This window comes from Megascapheus bottae, chromosome 1 (genome assembly GCF_031878675.1).
Source record: "Megascapheus bottae isolate mThoBot1 chromosome 1, mThoBot2.hap1, whole genome shotgun sequence".
Taxonomy (NCBI): Eukaryota; Metazoa; Chordata; class Mammalia; order Rodentia; family Geomyidae; genus Megascapheus; species Megascapheus bottae.
Genome location: NC_143509.1, coordinates 64504183 through 64520245, shown reverse-complemented (window position 1 = coordinate 64520245; position 16063 = coordinate 64504183). Strand labels below are relative to the sequence as shown.

The 16063-nt window shown below is 36.9% G+C and overlaps 1 protein-coding gene across 5 annotated transcripts in view; it reads left to right on the top strand.

Moving 5' to 3' along the window:
• Positions 1-16063, top strand: part of Atp6v1a (ATPase H+ transporting V1 subunit A) — a 39203-nt gene extending 23140 nt beyond the window's left edge. For all 5 annotated transcript variants that reach the window (XM_090346216.1, XM_090346223.1, XM_090346250.1 and 2 more), the window contains 7 exons: positions 3477-3599; positions 3688-3802; positions 4897-4960; positions 7493-7696; positions 10438-10532; positions 11866-12037; positions 15635-16063. In XM_090346216.1, the coding sequence (XP_090202342.1) occupies positions 3477-3599; positions 3688-3802; positions 4897-4960; positions 7493-7696; positions 10438-10532; positions 11866-12037; positions 15635-15727 (866 nt within the window). In that variant the 3' untranslated portion in view covers positions 15728-16063. The remainder of the gene's footprint in view (positions 1-3476; positions 3600-3687; positions 3803-4896; positions 4961-7492; positions 7697-10437; positions 10533-11865; positions 12038-15634) is intronic.

The following is a 16063-nucleotide window of genomic DNA, read 5'->3' as shown; positions in this document are numbered from 1 at the left end:
TTCATCTGATCTTTGAGGTGGTTCTTCCCCCATCATTTTAATCCTTTCTTTCTTTTTTTTCTTGTTTAGTATTTGTTTGATATCCTATACTGAGATTTTTTTTTATTACTATTACTCATCTTTATTGAAGATAGAGGGGCTGTTTATGACTGTATATGGTAGCAGAAATTCTTGATGGTGTAACCTCTGATATTTGTTACGACATTCTTTGTTGCTGACATAAATCAGTAAATGTAAGGCCATTCATAATGAATTCTTTCTCTTTACCTCACCCACATTTTATGTATTAAAAATAGGGAGTGCCTACTTGTATTTTGTTCACCTCCATCTTCCCATTCCTCCAGGTGCCAGATTTGTGTCCAAGGAACTCCTACTGCTAGCCATCAAGTTCTTTCCAGTGTTCCAAACAAAGGATTCTTGGTTTTGTTCATGGGATGTGTCTCTTAGCTTGCAGATGCCTGAGTTTTACAACCTCAGACAAATTCTTAGTGTTTCTCCTTACTCTTGCTTGGTTTTCATCATTTAAGTGGCTTTCTTCATTATTTTGTTGTGAAGCTAAATGTGTCCTTCAGTTTTTGTTTTTTTCTTTTGTTGGGTTTTTGAGACAGAGTCTATGCAGACAATTTAGAACCTTCCTGCTTCTGTCTCAGATTAACAGTATGTACCAGCTACACCCAGTTATTTCATAGTTTTTGACAAATGAGCTTAGATTTCTATGTTTCTTGTTCTCTTTGTTAGAGAATAACTTCTATGAAAAGATGAAAGTGCTCTAATGATCTACCATATTCAAGGTCGAAAATTTACCTTATTCTTTCAAGTAACTGCACAGTATATGGATAGATCCTAGTTTGTTTAACCAAAAGTTATTTTGGTAGATGCTTAAATCCTAGTTTTTTGCTGTCACAATTAAAACATTCTTATGCATGTTGTTTACACCTCTGTGTGATTTGTACTTTATACATTTTTATAATTTCTTAAAACTGAAATTCCTGTGAATGTTGATTCAGATTCTTGTGAACTGTTAACACAGATAACTGTGTATATGTATTTCTCTGCATCTTTACCAGTACATCTTTATTATTATTATTATTTTGTCAGTCCTGGGCTTGAGCTCAGGTTCTGAGCACTGTCCTTGGACTTTCTCAAGGCTTGAGCCCTACCACTTGAGCCTCAGCACCACTTCCAGCTTTTTTCTGTGTATGTGGTACCAAGGAATTGGACCCATGTTTTTGTGCATGCTAGGCAAGCACTCTACTACTAGGCCAAACTCCCGGCCCCCACTAGGCTTATTTTTACATACACATTTCTACTTGATTCCAGGTGCATGCAATTTCATAAGTCTACATTCAGATTCCAGTATTGGCATGTTTTTTTGCTACTAGTCTCCATTTTAATTCACTGTACTTACAGTAGCATTGTACAAGGATATGAATGCCAAGAACGAAAGACACATCCTTCTGTGGCACCTGATGTGATTTGGTATTTGTCTTGCATTTTTCTCAGTTTGTTCCCCAACTCTTATTTAACTGAAGATATTATAAGTTTTGTGAGCCTATAGTAGCTTTCATTAAAGTTCTGGTTTAAGGAAAGAAAAAGTAGACTTTTTAAATTTATTTATTTACTTACTTATTTACTTATTTATGTCAGTTATGGGCCTTGTAACTTTGGGCCTGAGGGCTGGCTCAAAGCTTGTGCTCTACCACTTGAACCACAGCATCACTTCTGTTTTTCTGGTGGTTAGTTGGAGGTAGTCTCATAGATTTTCATGCCCAGGCTGGCTTTGAACTGAGATCCTCAGATCTCAGCCTCCTATGTAGCTAAGATTACAGGCGTGGGCCACCCCTTAACTTTTTATTATTTTTTTAATTTTTAAGTAGTTGTCTGAAAAACTATCTACAAAGCAGTTTATGAATGCAGTGTATCTTGATCAATGTCCCCCTTTCAACATTCATACCTATGTCTTCCAACTTACCCCTTCCCTTATTTTTCCTAATTTTGTGGGATATACACTGAATTGAATTCCTGATACATTCTTACCATACCCCCTATTTCTCCTTTTCATTTGTGGTAGCTATCTTGATAAAGGGAAAATGCTTGACTCTCCCATTTCTTACATTATTATATAAGCTCTGCTCAGTGGCTGTTTTCACATATTAACTGTAGCTGAATCTAAGACTTCTCTTGTTTCAGGAATTTGAATTATCATGATTATATATACACATTTGTATAAGTAGCAACTTCATGTGTATATGTGCACGCACATGCTTGCAGACACACAGGTAACTTTAGGTAAAATTCAAAGAGATAGAGAAGCACTGGGCAACTTATGATTTACCTGAATTAATGACCTTCATTTTCTTAAAATTGCGCGTGTATATCCTTATGAATATAATATAAAATATATATTTTAAAAATAATTTTTCATAATGTCATTGAAAGAGCTGGGAACAACTAGCTTGAAAACAATAGAACTATATTGATAGCTATAGAAATGCTTCTTTAAACTAGTGTGTTCCAAGAGATATATGTAAAATGTTAGTTCTGAAAGGTTGTGGTGTCAAACAATTTGGAATACACTGAGCCAAATTGCTGCTTTTTTGCTATTGTTGAGGGTGGTTGTAGGGCTTGAACTCAGGGCCTGGGTACTGTTCCTGAGCTCTTTTTGCTCAAGGCTAGAGCTCCACCACTTCGAACAACACCACCACTTTTGGTTTTCTGGTGGTTATTTGGACATATAAGAGTCTCAAGGATTTTCCTGCCCAGGCTGGCATCAAACTGTGACCCTCAGATTTCAGCCTCTGCGTAGCTAGGATTATAGGCATGAGCCACCAGTGCTAGGACCAAATTGGTACTTTATTCCCTTTTACTGGACTAGGATCTTTATGAGAGTCCCATGCTATATCGATTATGACACTAGGAAGGGGATCCAACTGGAAGTAATTTCCAGTTTTATTTGCAGAGTATCTTGTGGAACTAAGTGTTCTATGAGACATATTTAAGGAAGAACTGAATTATATATTGGATAAACAGAATGGACTCAAGGAATATATATGTATAATTTTAATTAACCATTCCAACAAAGACTTGCAAGTAAATATTTCCTGGTTTTTAAAATGCTTGTGAGAGTATTACAGGCAATAACATAAAGTAATTCTAAGTATGTAATTGTTCACTACAATACAATGTTTATTTCAAGTGGTCAGGGAACTCAACTATCTACTTCTAGTCTCTTAAGCTTTCAACACATGGCTTCAGTAACTTTGGGGAATTCTCTATATCTTGGTAGTCTAGAAGAAAGCGTATAGGAGAATGTGTTACTTGCATAGTCATGGAATAAATTTTTTTTATTCACATTCCATTAGCTAAAGATTAGATGGCCATATCTAAAAGCAGAGGATCAAGTTTTCTTATGGATAAACCTTTTTATCTTTCAAAGATTGCCCACACTGTAACTTGTAACGTTTTTCCCAATTTAGGAATTACACTATCAGAATATTTCCGTGACATGGGCTACCACGTCAGTATGATGGCTGACTCTACCTCTAGATGGGCTGAGGCCCTTAGAGAAATCTCTGGTCGCCTAGCTGAAATGCCTGCAGGTAAGTTTTGTATCATTTATCTTACAAGCAACTGATAGTATTTTAGGGGCTTATTTAGAACTCCTTTAAAATTTTTTTTCTCTCTTAGACAGTGGCTATCCTGCATATCTCGGTGCCCGTCTGGCCTCTTTCTATGAGCGAGCAGGCAGAGTGAAGTGTCTTGGAAATCCTGAGAGAGAAGGGAGTGTCAGCATTGTAGGAGCGTAAGCATCCAGACCATTTACTTTTCTTTCTGAATTTTTTTTTTCCTGAAGATAGGAGCTTGCTATGTATCCTAGATTGTACGGGGACTTGCAATCCTCCTGCTTCTGCCTCCTGAATAATAGAATTATAGGCTTGCACTGGTATAGTTCACTTTTCAAAAGAAAAAAAATTACCTCAAGAGAAAATATTTACCTCCATCTGGGAGCAATGGTTTTTAAGTAGAACTAGTTAGGCTACAGAGTCACCCAGAAAGCTTGGAAAGAATCTCTTTAAAGGTGTGTGAATCATCTCTGCACGCATGGGTTCCATAAGTAAGACACCACTGATAGCTTCAATTCAGGCCACAATGTTTTGGGAATAGCTTACAAAATTATAGACATGTTAAGGTGAGATTTGTGTCATGGAAAAGGCAGATTTTACTACATAAAGCTCATAATTCATTCTTAGAGCTTTTCCTTCTTTTATGCATTATTTACTTGATTAGCTTATTGTCAATTTTTTTTTCTCACTTTGCATACTGGAACACATCCAGTGGTTTTTCTCCTTGCTGGGTTTGGGGTGCATACCCTGCTGCCTTGGAGGCATAGGTAGAAGGATTAAAGTAAGAGGCTTAGCCCCAGGCCAAAGAAAGGAAAAAAAAAACACTATCATAAAACTAATGGCAGCTAAAAAGAGAGGCTTTAACTCAAGGGTAGAGTACTTGCCTCATAAGCACAAAGTTCTGAATTCAAACCCCAGTACTACCAAGGAAAAATGTTATGATAAAATAAAAATTTTTAATTGGTTAGCATAGTACTGGCTTTTAAGATTTTTCTGTTAGGGTTTTCTCTCCAGGAACCATTTATTTCTAATCATTATATTAAAAAGTTAGGGCTAGTTTACTGACAGTATGCAATGTTAATATGCTTGATACCCCATGCTCAATCTCAGTACCAAAAGTAAGGAAATAACTAAGGTTATTTACATTCATTAGCTTTCATATATGGTATTTTTCATAAGCGTGTTAGTATCTGCCTATATTAGCAGGTAATTTAAAAATAAACTCATGCAAGCTTTTTCCAAGTGTTTTAAATTAATATTTATTTTCCTATAGAGTTTCTCCACCTGGTGGTGATTTTTCTGATCCAGTAACATCTGCTACTCTTGGTATTGTTCAGGTATGTCTCCCCCTTGTGTTGTCATCTTCTGAGCCTTTCTCCATCTGCCTTCCCAGCTGTTCTAATAGTAGTCAAATCATCATGAAATATTTAATTTTATAGCCAGAGAGTAGGCAGTGGCAAAGTATATTTTAGGAACATCATTAACACTGAACCTTGAACCTTGGGCTCAAGTGACAATCATTCTACTCATTCTTTTTTAACTACGCAGGTGAAATGAAGTCTAGGAAATGTAGTTTCTACCTATGCATTTGCTTCCTTATGACATTAGTTTAGTGGATAGCTAGTTAGTGTGGCCATTAAAAGAAGCTTCAATAAAAAAATATGTTTGAGTAGAGCTGTACTTAAAAAAAAGATATATTCATTAGTGTGTATACATAAATATAATTCATGTGGGACAGAATATTTACCTATACTTACAATAGCATCAAATGAAATGTCAGACTGCTAAAATTTTGAGTATACATAAAATATCTGTTCATGTTTGGCCTGGATTGATCCTTAATGATCAGAGCTGAATTTAATCTGAACTTTTAGAGGTATTTTATTACATACTAAAGTGTCTGCTCCATCTCAGCAAGCTTTTTCTGGTTCTTATAATAATCTTAAAATAGTCAAGTTTCCTTTTGCTATCATATTTGACAGCCAATAAGAAAATTCAGATAAAATTTGAATTTGATTTATAGGTGTTACCCTCAAACAAGAGACTTACATTTTTAAAAAGTAATTGTTATTATCAAGGTGTGTTTAGAGGGGTACCATTTCATAAGCCAGGTGATAAGTACATTTCTTTTTTAGGGGTTCAATACCTCTTCCATTGTTTTCCCTCAGTTTCCACTTCCCCTCCCTGCCCACACAGGCCATTTTCCACATAGTGGATACTAAATAGCATGGTTGAATTTGTTTACCTTCTTCCCTCCCTTTCTGTACCCTACCTCTTTTTTTTCTTTTTTCTTTTTTTTTGCCAGTCGTGGGCTTGAGCTCAGGGCTGGACTTTCTCAAGGTTAGAACTCTATCACTTGAGCCTCAGCACCATTTATGGCTTTTTTTTATGTATGTAGTACCGAGGAATCGAACCCGGGTCCTCGTGCATGCTAGGCAAGCACTCTACCACTAGGCCAAACTCCCGGCCCCTGTACTCTACCTCTTAAATTCCGCCTAACAGAAAAACTTTCAAAGTAGAAACAAACACCATCAACATCAATAACAAAAGCCACGTCTCCATTTTCTGGAGTTTGTTTTGATAAATATTGTAAATATTCAGAGAAGTTACACCTTTGTGTTTTTCTTCTAAGAGTATCCTCTATTAGTCTGATTATTTGTGTGTGAATCCCTAGAGTCCTATAAGGATTACATTTTTAATTTAAAATTTCTGAATGTTGTATTCTATTTAAATCACAAATGGCATATACTAAAAAAAATAATGTATATATGTGTGTGTGTGTGTGTATATATATATATATATATCATTTGACCAGTAAGTGTCAGGATACATTGTACTCACGAATTGACATGTTGGATTGAAACCCTTTTGAACAACAACTAAAGTTAATTTAAAAAATTGAAAAGAATGGCCATGATCAAGAAATGTAATAACAACATATGCTGGAGGGGATGTGGCCAGAAGGGATCACTACTACACTACCACTATGGAAAGCATTATAGCAGTTCCTCAAAGGACCAAACATAGAGTTCCGCTATGACCCAGAAATTCCACTACTTGGCATTTACCCAATCGTCCAGAAACAAGGACATACTAAATCCACTAGCACAACAGTGTTCATTGCAGCACTATTTACCACAGCAAAGGTATAGAACCAACCCAGATGCCCCTCAGTTGGTGAGTGGATAAACAAGATATGGTATTTATACACAATGGAATTCTATGCTGCTGTCAGAAAGAATGACATTGCCCCATTTGTAAGGAAATGGAAAGACTTAGAAAAAAATCATATTAAGTGAAGTAAGCCAGACTCAGAGGAATATAGGCTTAATGGTTTCCCTCATTTGTCATAATCAGTAGAAACCTTGGGCTCTCCTAGCAGAGGTTTACAATAGAGCAAAACCTAGATATATAAGGCCATATAGGATGAGGCTAAATGAAAGAACCTCCAGGATATAGAAACAAAAGCCATATAATGAGTGATTGTTGTCCTTAATGTACTGTTATCTCTCATCTCTTTTGCTATCCCTTGGTTATCTCACATTGTTACAGTATTTTACTTTGTTATCTGATATATTGTATATATGTATATTTGGTAATTTGAAATCAGATAGGGAAGGGGGGAAAACAAGAGGAGGGGAGGGGGTGGGAGGAGGGAAATGGGGATCAAAACATGAGAAAGGGTATCAATGTTCGTGAAGCAATGTACCTTCTATCTGGTGAATATATGTAACCCTTTTATTAATTACAATAAAAAATATATGAAAAAAAAGAATAAGTTCGAAGTTCTACATGTAGGACCCACAAATATACTGCAATACTTTTTAAAACTTTTCAAGCAAACCAATTTTGTTTGTTTGTTTAATCAGGTGTTCTGGGGCTTAGATAAGAAACTAGCTCAGCGAAAGCATTTCCCCTCTGTCAATTGGCTCATAAGCTACAGCAAGTACATGCGTGCCCTGGATGAGTACTACGACAAACACTTCACAGAATTTGTTCCTCTCAGGACCAAAGCAAAGGAAATTCTGCAGGAGGAAGAAGACCTGGCAGAAATTGTACAGCTTGTGGGGAAGGTGAGTTTTAAATGCCATGGAGCTTATAGTAACCTGTAGGTTCCAGTGGAACGTTACAAAAAACTAAGACCATGAGTGTGCAGATTTTTGCAAACCTACTACTGAATAAGCTTAAAATTTGAAAACATAAATATCAGACTTAAAAAATAAATTATGGGGGCCGGGAGTTTGGCCTAGTGGTAGAGTGCTTGCCTAGCATGCACGAAGACCCGGGTTTGATTCCTCGGTACCACATACATAGCAAAAAGCCAGAAGTGGTGCTGTGGCTCAAGTGGGAGAGCCCTAGCCTTGAGAAAATCCAGGGACAGTGCTCAAGTCCTGAGCCCAAGCCCAGGACTGGAAAAAAAAAATAAATTGTGTAATTGTAGTACTTATAATAAATTATAGTAATTATAATAAATCCACAATTCTGGATTTATTATAGGGAAATACTTTGTAAGTTTGCAGGTGAGCTGGGTGCACTGGCTCAAACCAGTAATCCTAGCTACTCAGGGGGCTAAGGTCTGAGGATAGCAGTTCAAAGCCAGTCCAGGCACTAAAGTCCATGAGACTCTTATCTCCAATTAAACACCAGAAAACTGAAAGTGGTGCTGTGGCCCAATGAGTAGGGTGGTAACCTTGAGCTGAAGAGCTCAGGAAAAGAGTGCAGGTAATTACCTATATCTACATTTTTTTCATACTGCCAAGAAATCTTTGTTGTTCATTCTAATAACAATACTATTATCTCTTATGGCTGATAGGATAGATGTAAGAGTAGAGCTTGTGTATAAGTAAGTATACTTACCTATTCTATACATATACTTCATAGTTCATGTCATGTTAAAGAAAAAAAAAGTGCCAAGCATTGGTAGCTCACTTCTATAATATTATCTACTCAGGAGGCTGAGATCTGAAGATTGTTGTTTGAAGCCAGCCAATGCAGAAAAGTTCTTGTGACTCGTATCTTCAATTAAGCACCAAAAAAGCTAGAAATGGAGCTGTGGCTCAAGTGGTAGAGGGCTAGCCTTAAGTACAAAAGCTCAGGGACAGCAGCCAGGTTTTGAGTTAAAGCTCAAGCCAGCAAAATTAAAAATAAAAGTAACTACTTACAAGTTGCATATATTGCTATAAGCCAAACAAATTGATCATTCAAATAATTTACAATCCCCAAGAGGGGAAGAAGTATTTTTGTACACCTGTGTTCATAGCAGGACTGTTCACAGTAGCTAATCATAAAAGCAACCAAATGTGCACCTACAGGTAATAGGCAAATGCATATTCTAACAATAGGATATTATTTAGCCTTTTTGTTTATTTAGTAAGTGCTGGAGTTTGACTCAGAGCCTCATGTTTGCTAGGCTAGCCCTTTTCTGTTTCTGTTGTTTTTTAAATAGGATTTTGCATTTTTACCTAAGCCAAACTTGTATTACAATCCTTTTACCTGCAGGCCTACTACATAGCTAGGGTAACAGGCATATGTCACCATGTTCAGCCCTTGTTCAACTTTTTTTTTTTGGTACTATCCTAACAAACTCAGGGCCTAGGAACTGTCCCTAAACTTGCTTGCTCAAAGATAGCAGTCTACCACTTGAGCAACACACGGCTTTACTTCCAGCTTTTTGTTGGTTAGCTAGAGATAAGAGTCTCACAGACCTTCCTTCTGCATTGACTTTGCACGGCATTCCTCAGATCTCAGCCTACTGAGTAGCTAGGATTGCAAATGTGAGCCATCAACATCCAGCCTTATTTAACCTTTCAAAGGAAAAAAATCCTGGCACTGCTACAGTACCAATGAATCTTGAGGCATTATGCTGAGTGAAATATGAGACAGTCACAAAAATATAAATACTATATGAGTATACTTGAAGTTTCTAAACTAGTAAAAGTCAAGGGAACAGAAAGTCAAGCAAGGCGCCAGTGACTCACACCTATAATTGTAGTTGCTCAGGAGTCTGAGATCTGAGGATTACAGATCTAACCCAGCCCAGGCAGGAAAGTCAGGAAGTCTGTCTCCAATTAACCACCAGAAGACCAGAAGTGGCTGTGTGGCTCAAGTGCTAGAGCAGTAGCCTTGAGCTGAGAGCTGAGAGACAACACCCAAGCCCAAAGTTCAAGTTCCACAAACAAAAACAAACAAACAAAGAAAAAGAAAAGAAAACATAGAAAAGAAACAGAATGTAGAATGGTGGCTACCAGTAGCTGCAGGGAAGAGGGAAAAGGAAATCATTGTATAATGAGCATAGAGTTTCAGCTTTACGAGCTGGAAAAGTTCTGAGACATGTTTAGCAACAGTGTGTGAATGTACTTAATACTATTTAGCTGTACTCTTACAAATTGTTCAAATGGTCAATTTTATACTCACTTAAAAAGGAACAATGAGGCAATGACTGACTTATACCTATAATCTAAACCTAGCTACTCAGGAGCTAGGATCTGAGGATCATGGTTTAAAGTCAACATGGGCAGAAAAGTCCATGAGACTCTTATCTCAAATTAGCCCTATGGGGGGAAAAAAAGCTGGAAGCAGAGGTGTGGCTCAAGAGGTGAAGTGCCAGTCATGATCACAAAAACTGGGAGAGAACCCCATACCCCACACTTACACACAATAACAAGCAAAAAAGAAAAGTTATAGTTATTTGATTGATGATAAATAATTGTGTGTTGATTACATCATTTACCTTGTTAAATAGATAATTGATTGACTGTCACTATTGATCTCATATCATGGAGTATGTTTGTAAAAATACATTTTTCTATTCTAGGCTTCTCTAGCAGAAACAGATAAAATCACTTTGGAAGTAGCAAAACTTATCAAAGATGACTTCCTACAACAAAATGGATATACACCCTATGACAGGTAAGATAGGTTGATTTTTATTTTTTATTTGAGTATTTTTTTGTTGTGTTTTCGTTGCCTATACATTAAGAACTTTTCAGACATGCCCTAACTCTGTTGGCTTATTTTATATGTCACATGTCTCCTGGTCTTGATTTGCGTATCTATTATGTTTCGACTATCTTCACATACAGCCATCTATAATTAGAGTAAATTATAGCTTGGTTTACAGAGTCTGGAAAGTGATCATTGCCTGCCTCCAAAGGTTTTTTTTTTTTTGCCATTTCTTTGCATTGCCCATGTCTCTTTTATCCCTTGCTTAAATAATTATGTTCTGCTTTTCTGCCTCATTTCTCGAGTCATAACTCTTTCTTTCTGAAAGTCTTTGTTGGGTATGCTGTGACTATGTCTTGTTGATAGTTCTCATTTCTTCTAAATGGGAATTTGAGCCTTTCATCTTACACTAGCTTTTTTCCCTCGTCATTTTTATATCATCTAATAACCAAAAAGAAATGAGAAAATAGACTTGTCAATATGTCAGTATGCCTCAGAACTCCACTGTATTAGTAGAAGTGGTACTGAACCTCCTACACAGAGATAACTCATGAAGGGAGAAATCAGTTTATAACAGGGGTGTATATATGTGTTTGCTAAATGGAAATGAGCACATTAAACAAAAGGACCAATAACTCAAGCCCTGTAATTCTAGTTATTCAGGACACTAAGATCTAAAGACCATGGTTTAAAGCCAGCCTGGGCATCAATATCCTTGAAACTCTCATCTCCAATTAAACACCAAAAGAATGGGAAATGAAGCTGTGGCTCAAGTGGTGGAGCATTGGTCTTGAACACAAAAGCCCATGAGTTCAAGAACCATGACAGGCACAAAATAAATAAAATGGGCCACTGTTAACTTTAACATCCTACAGATTCTTACTTTCCTGTTGTTTATTAAGCTTTAACCTATGATCACAAGGGATCTTTACAGTTCAGTCATTTTACCACTCAAGTTATTATTTAATTGCATTGTTAAAAATAAAGACAAGCCTTGAGAATCATTAAATAGTAGCAATACTATCTTATTGTTCATCTTATTACATGCTTGTAACAGAGGAAAAGTAGTCATTACCTTCTAAATAGTATGTTTCTCCACATATATCTTTTATGTCTGTCTAAAAACTTAGTTTTCTACTGTTTTCTACTGTTCCTTTTCATTCTTTGTGTATCATCCTACATATGAAAACAGTTTGACTATTTAAATGGAGAAGCTAGTGCCCAGATAGTTATAGCTAAAGTTTTATATAATGAAGGTGGGAATCACTCCTGCTAATTAATCTGAATTTATTTGTCTTAGGTTCTGCCCATTCTATAAGACAGTAGGGATGCTGTCCAACATGATTGCATTTTATGATATGGCCCGAAGAGCTGTGGAAACCACAGCCCAGAGTGACAATAAAATCACATGGTCCATTATCCGTGAGCACATGGGAGAGATCCTGTATAAACTTTCCTCCATGAAATTCAAGGTAGATTTTTTTGCTATCATTTTTGTGATTAATCTCCCTCCTTCCTCCCTTTTCCTTCTCTTCTTTTCTCTCCTTTCTTTTCTCTTTTCTCTTCTCTCTCTTCCTCTAATTTTCCTTCTCCCATTTCCTTTCATCCAAACCCGGGGTATACAATTTGTATTTATTATTGTCACATGTGCTCAAGTTGTATGAAACTATTATAGGCCTCAAAGTTAGTTATGGTATAGTATATGTAGGGGTGGATCTCTAGGCTGTAATGCCTTCGAAAAATTAACAGTAACAAAATGAAGCTGAGTGAGATGAGGGTTAAGAAAGAAAAGGCAGGGGCTGGGAGTTTGGCCTAGAGGTAGAGTGCTTGCCTAGCATGCTCGAAGACCTGGGTTCGATTCCTCAGTACCCCATACATAGAAAAAGAAGATGGAAGTGGTGCTGAGGCTCAAGCGGTAGAGCTCTAGCCTTGAGAAAGCCTAAGGACAGTGCTCAGGCCCTGAGCTCAAGCCCAGGTCTGGCAAGAAAAAAGAAGAAGAAGAAGAAGAAGAAGAAGAAGAAGGAGGAGGAGGAGGAGGAAAAGTCAGATGAATCAGGAGAGGAATGGTGGACAAATTACTCACATACATATGTAAAAATGGAATTTGGAAATTTGAGGTGCTGGATAGCATTTTAGGATAGATAAAGGTGAAGAATTCTGGAGGTGATGGCACTATTCACATAAATTGATATTGAGTTGAGAAACTTCTTTAGGTAACAATTTAAAAATAATTAAAATTATTAAAGATGGAAAAAAGCAGAATTCCAATGATAAAAATTACAGTATGTCAGTTTGAAATAAGTGCTGATATATTTTTTCTTTTGTAGTAGCATAGACAATTTAGAGCTAAGCTCATTGCTGAACAGTAATTATTTCACATGCCTATAAGATCTAGTGCCCATATTCTTGTGTAATGATGTTTGCTTTGTATTTTAAATAAATAACTGATGTACACTTTTTAACTTTTATATGATCTTTCACTATTTTGTAAATATATAAGAAAAATAAAGTGAAATTATAGTAAAAATCCAAATGTATAAGATAGTTGAGAGAAAAATTGTCTGTTAGGCACCGGTGGGTCATGTCTAACTCTAGTTGCTCAGGAAGCTGAGATTACAGGATTGCAGTTTGTAGCTAGCCCAGACAGAAGAGACTAAGAGACATAGTTCCAATTAACCTGAAAAATATTTGACTGGAAATGTGTCTCACAAGCTTGAGACCTGAGTTCACACCCTACCCCCAGTACCAACACCAATGCACGCGCGTGCACACACACACACACAATCAAGTGGGTTGATTTCATTGTTTACAACTTATGACATCATGTGTATTTATTAATCACTATTGAAAAGCAATTCTCTGAATGTGTATATATAAAGTAAAATTTTCAAAATAATATGTATGTATATTTTAGATTGAAAATATAAATCTGTTCAAGTAAACAGTTTCAAATATTAAGTATTCCTAACCTTTGAGTCTTGTCATTTCACTTTGAGATATATGAACAGATTTTTTCTTCTTTTTCTTTTCTTTTAATTTTTTGCCAGTCCTAGAGCTTGAACTCAGGGCCTGATCACTGCTCTGGAGCTTTCTCAAATTTAGCACTCTACCACTTGAGCCGTAGCACCACTTCCAGCTATGTATGTGGTATCAAGGAATTGAAGTACAGGGCTTTGTGCATGGTAGGCAAGCACTCTGCCACTAGGCTAGACTCCTGGCCCCTGAACAGTTTTGTTGTTGTTGTTGTTTGCCAGTCCTGGGCTTGAGCTCAGGGTCTGAGCACTGTCCTTGGACTTTCTCAAGGCTAGAGCTCTACCACTTTAGCCTCAGCATCACTTCCAGCTTTTTTCTGTGTATGTGGTATGGAGGAATCAAACCCAAGTCTTCATGCATACTAGGCAAGCACTCTGCCACTAGGCCAAACTCCTGGCCTATGAACAGATTTTTTTTTTTTTTTGCCAGTCCTGGGCTTGAGCTCAGGGCCTGAGCACTGTCCTTAGACTTTCTCAAGGCTAGAGCTCTACCACTTGAGCCTCAGCACCACTTCCGGCTTTTTTGTATGTATGTGGTACTGAGGAATCGAACCTGGGTCTTCATGTGTGCTAGGCAAGCACTTTAACCACTAGGCCAAACTCCCGGCAGCATATGAACAAATTTTTTTAATGGTGTTGGGAATTGTCTGTCCATACTAGGCAAGTGCTCTACTACTCAGCTGTACACTCTGGCCCCAAGATAAGCTATTCTTTTAATGTGGATATGTGTGAAAGGTTATTTCTTGTCATTTAAAACATAAACAACCAATGATTTGTTACATTATGTGCATAAGATAAAATATATGAAAGTGTTGTTATCTTTTAAAACCTATCCAAAAAAATGGAGAAGTTCTTGTGATCTAGAGTGAAAAATAATCAGGTGTAATTTGGCCTAAGTTTTATCTTTAAAATTACATATTCATAGGGAAAGGGTTATTTCATAAGTTTACATGATATATATGGTTTTTAAGTTGAAATCTTTTTTCTATTGAGATTTTTGTATAAAATGAACATCATGAGAATTTTTTTCATGTCATTCCTTATTCTATAGCATTATCTTGTGCTGGAAAGCAATAATTTCCATCCTTAGATAGTTAATATATTTCTGATTATTTGTGTGGTTGACTCTGCAGTTCTTTATGTAGTTGACTTTGAGTATTTTCCTAGAGAGCTTAAACATTTAAAAGTATCTTTTTTTTTTTTTTTGGTGGGTCATGGGTCTTGAACTTGGCCTGGGCATTGTCTCTGAGCGCCTTCAGCTCAAGGCTACCATCCTACCCCTGGGCCTGGGCATTGTCCCTGCACTCTTCAGCTCAAGGCTACCGCCCTACCCTTGAGCCAAGCCCCACTTCCCATTTCCTAGAGGTTAATTGGAGATAAGAGTCTTGGTTCTTTTGTGCCCAGCCTGGCTTTGAACCTTGATCCTCAGGTCTCAGCCTCCCTAGTAGCTAGGGTTACAGGTGTGAGCCACTGTGCCCCAGCTAAAAGTATCTTCCCAACATATTACTCAATTAAGTTGCTGTCCATAAGGAATTAAAAAAAAACAAAAAACAATCCCTATGCTTCTTTTGCTCAGGGCTAGCATTCTGCCACTTGAGCCACAGCACCACTTCTGGATTTTTCTGTTTATGTGATACTAAGGAATTGAACTCATACTAGGCAAGCACTCTAATCACTAAGCCACATTCCCATCCCACCATAGGGATTTTAAATATGGTGCACCCTAAGATTATTTTCCTTCTCCAACCAAGTACAGTAATACCAACTTTTGATTGTGTTGTGACTAAGTGAATTCTCAGTTACCATGCATGTAGTAACACTCACCTAGTACATGATGCTTCACAGTTGCCTGTACATTATCAAGGCTTAGTCATTGAACACAGCAGGCAAAATATAAAAATAGAATTTCTTTTTTTTCTGTATAGTTGGAGTTCAACTCCATTTATACATTTCTACCTGTGAAGGAGAATGAAGGAGAATGTACCTTACTGAAATTATTTTCCTAAGTTAAATTGAATTTGTGATGTCTTTTTTCAGGATCCAGTGAAAGATGGTGAGATGAAGATCAAGAGTGACTACACACAGCTTCTTGAAGACATGCAGAATGCATTCCGTAGCCTGGAAGATTAGAACTGTGATTTCTTTCCTCTTCTTTAGCAAGTTCATATGTGTATATTTTCCTAAATTTCTCATCTCAAACCCTTGGCTTCTTTTTTGTGCAGCTTTGAGATTAGTGCCTATGTATGTTACAATTTGTTTTGCTGTTTATTTGGCAAGTCTTATATAAAACAAACATTCCTTTGTTCCAGTGTTTGAGGGCCTCCCTGATCCCTTATCTGAAATGGTGAATGTAGTAAATATAACGTACAATAGCTACACTACTGTAAACTTGTTTGTATAGTGACACCCCTCCTCCTAAGTGTGCCCTTTCTTCATCTCCATTAAATTATAAACAGAACTACTGCA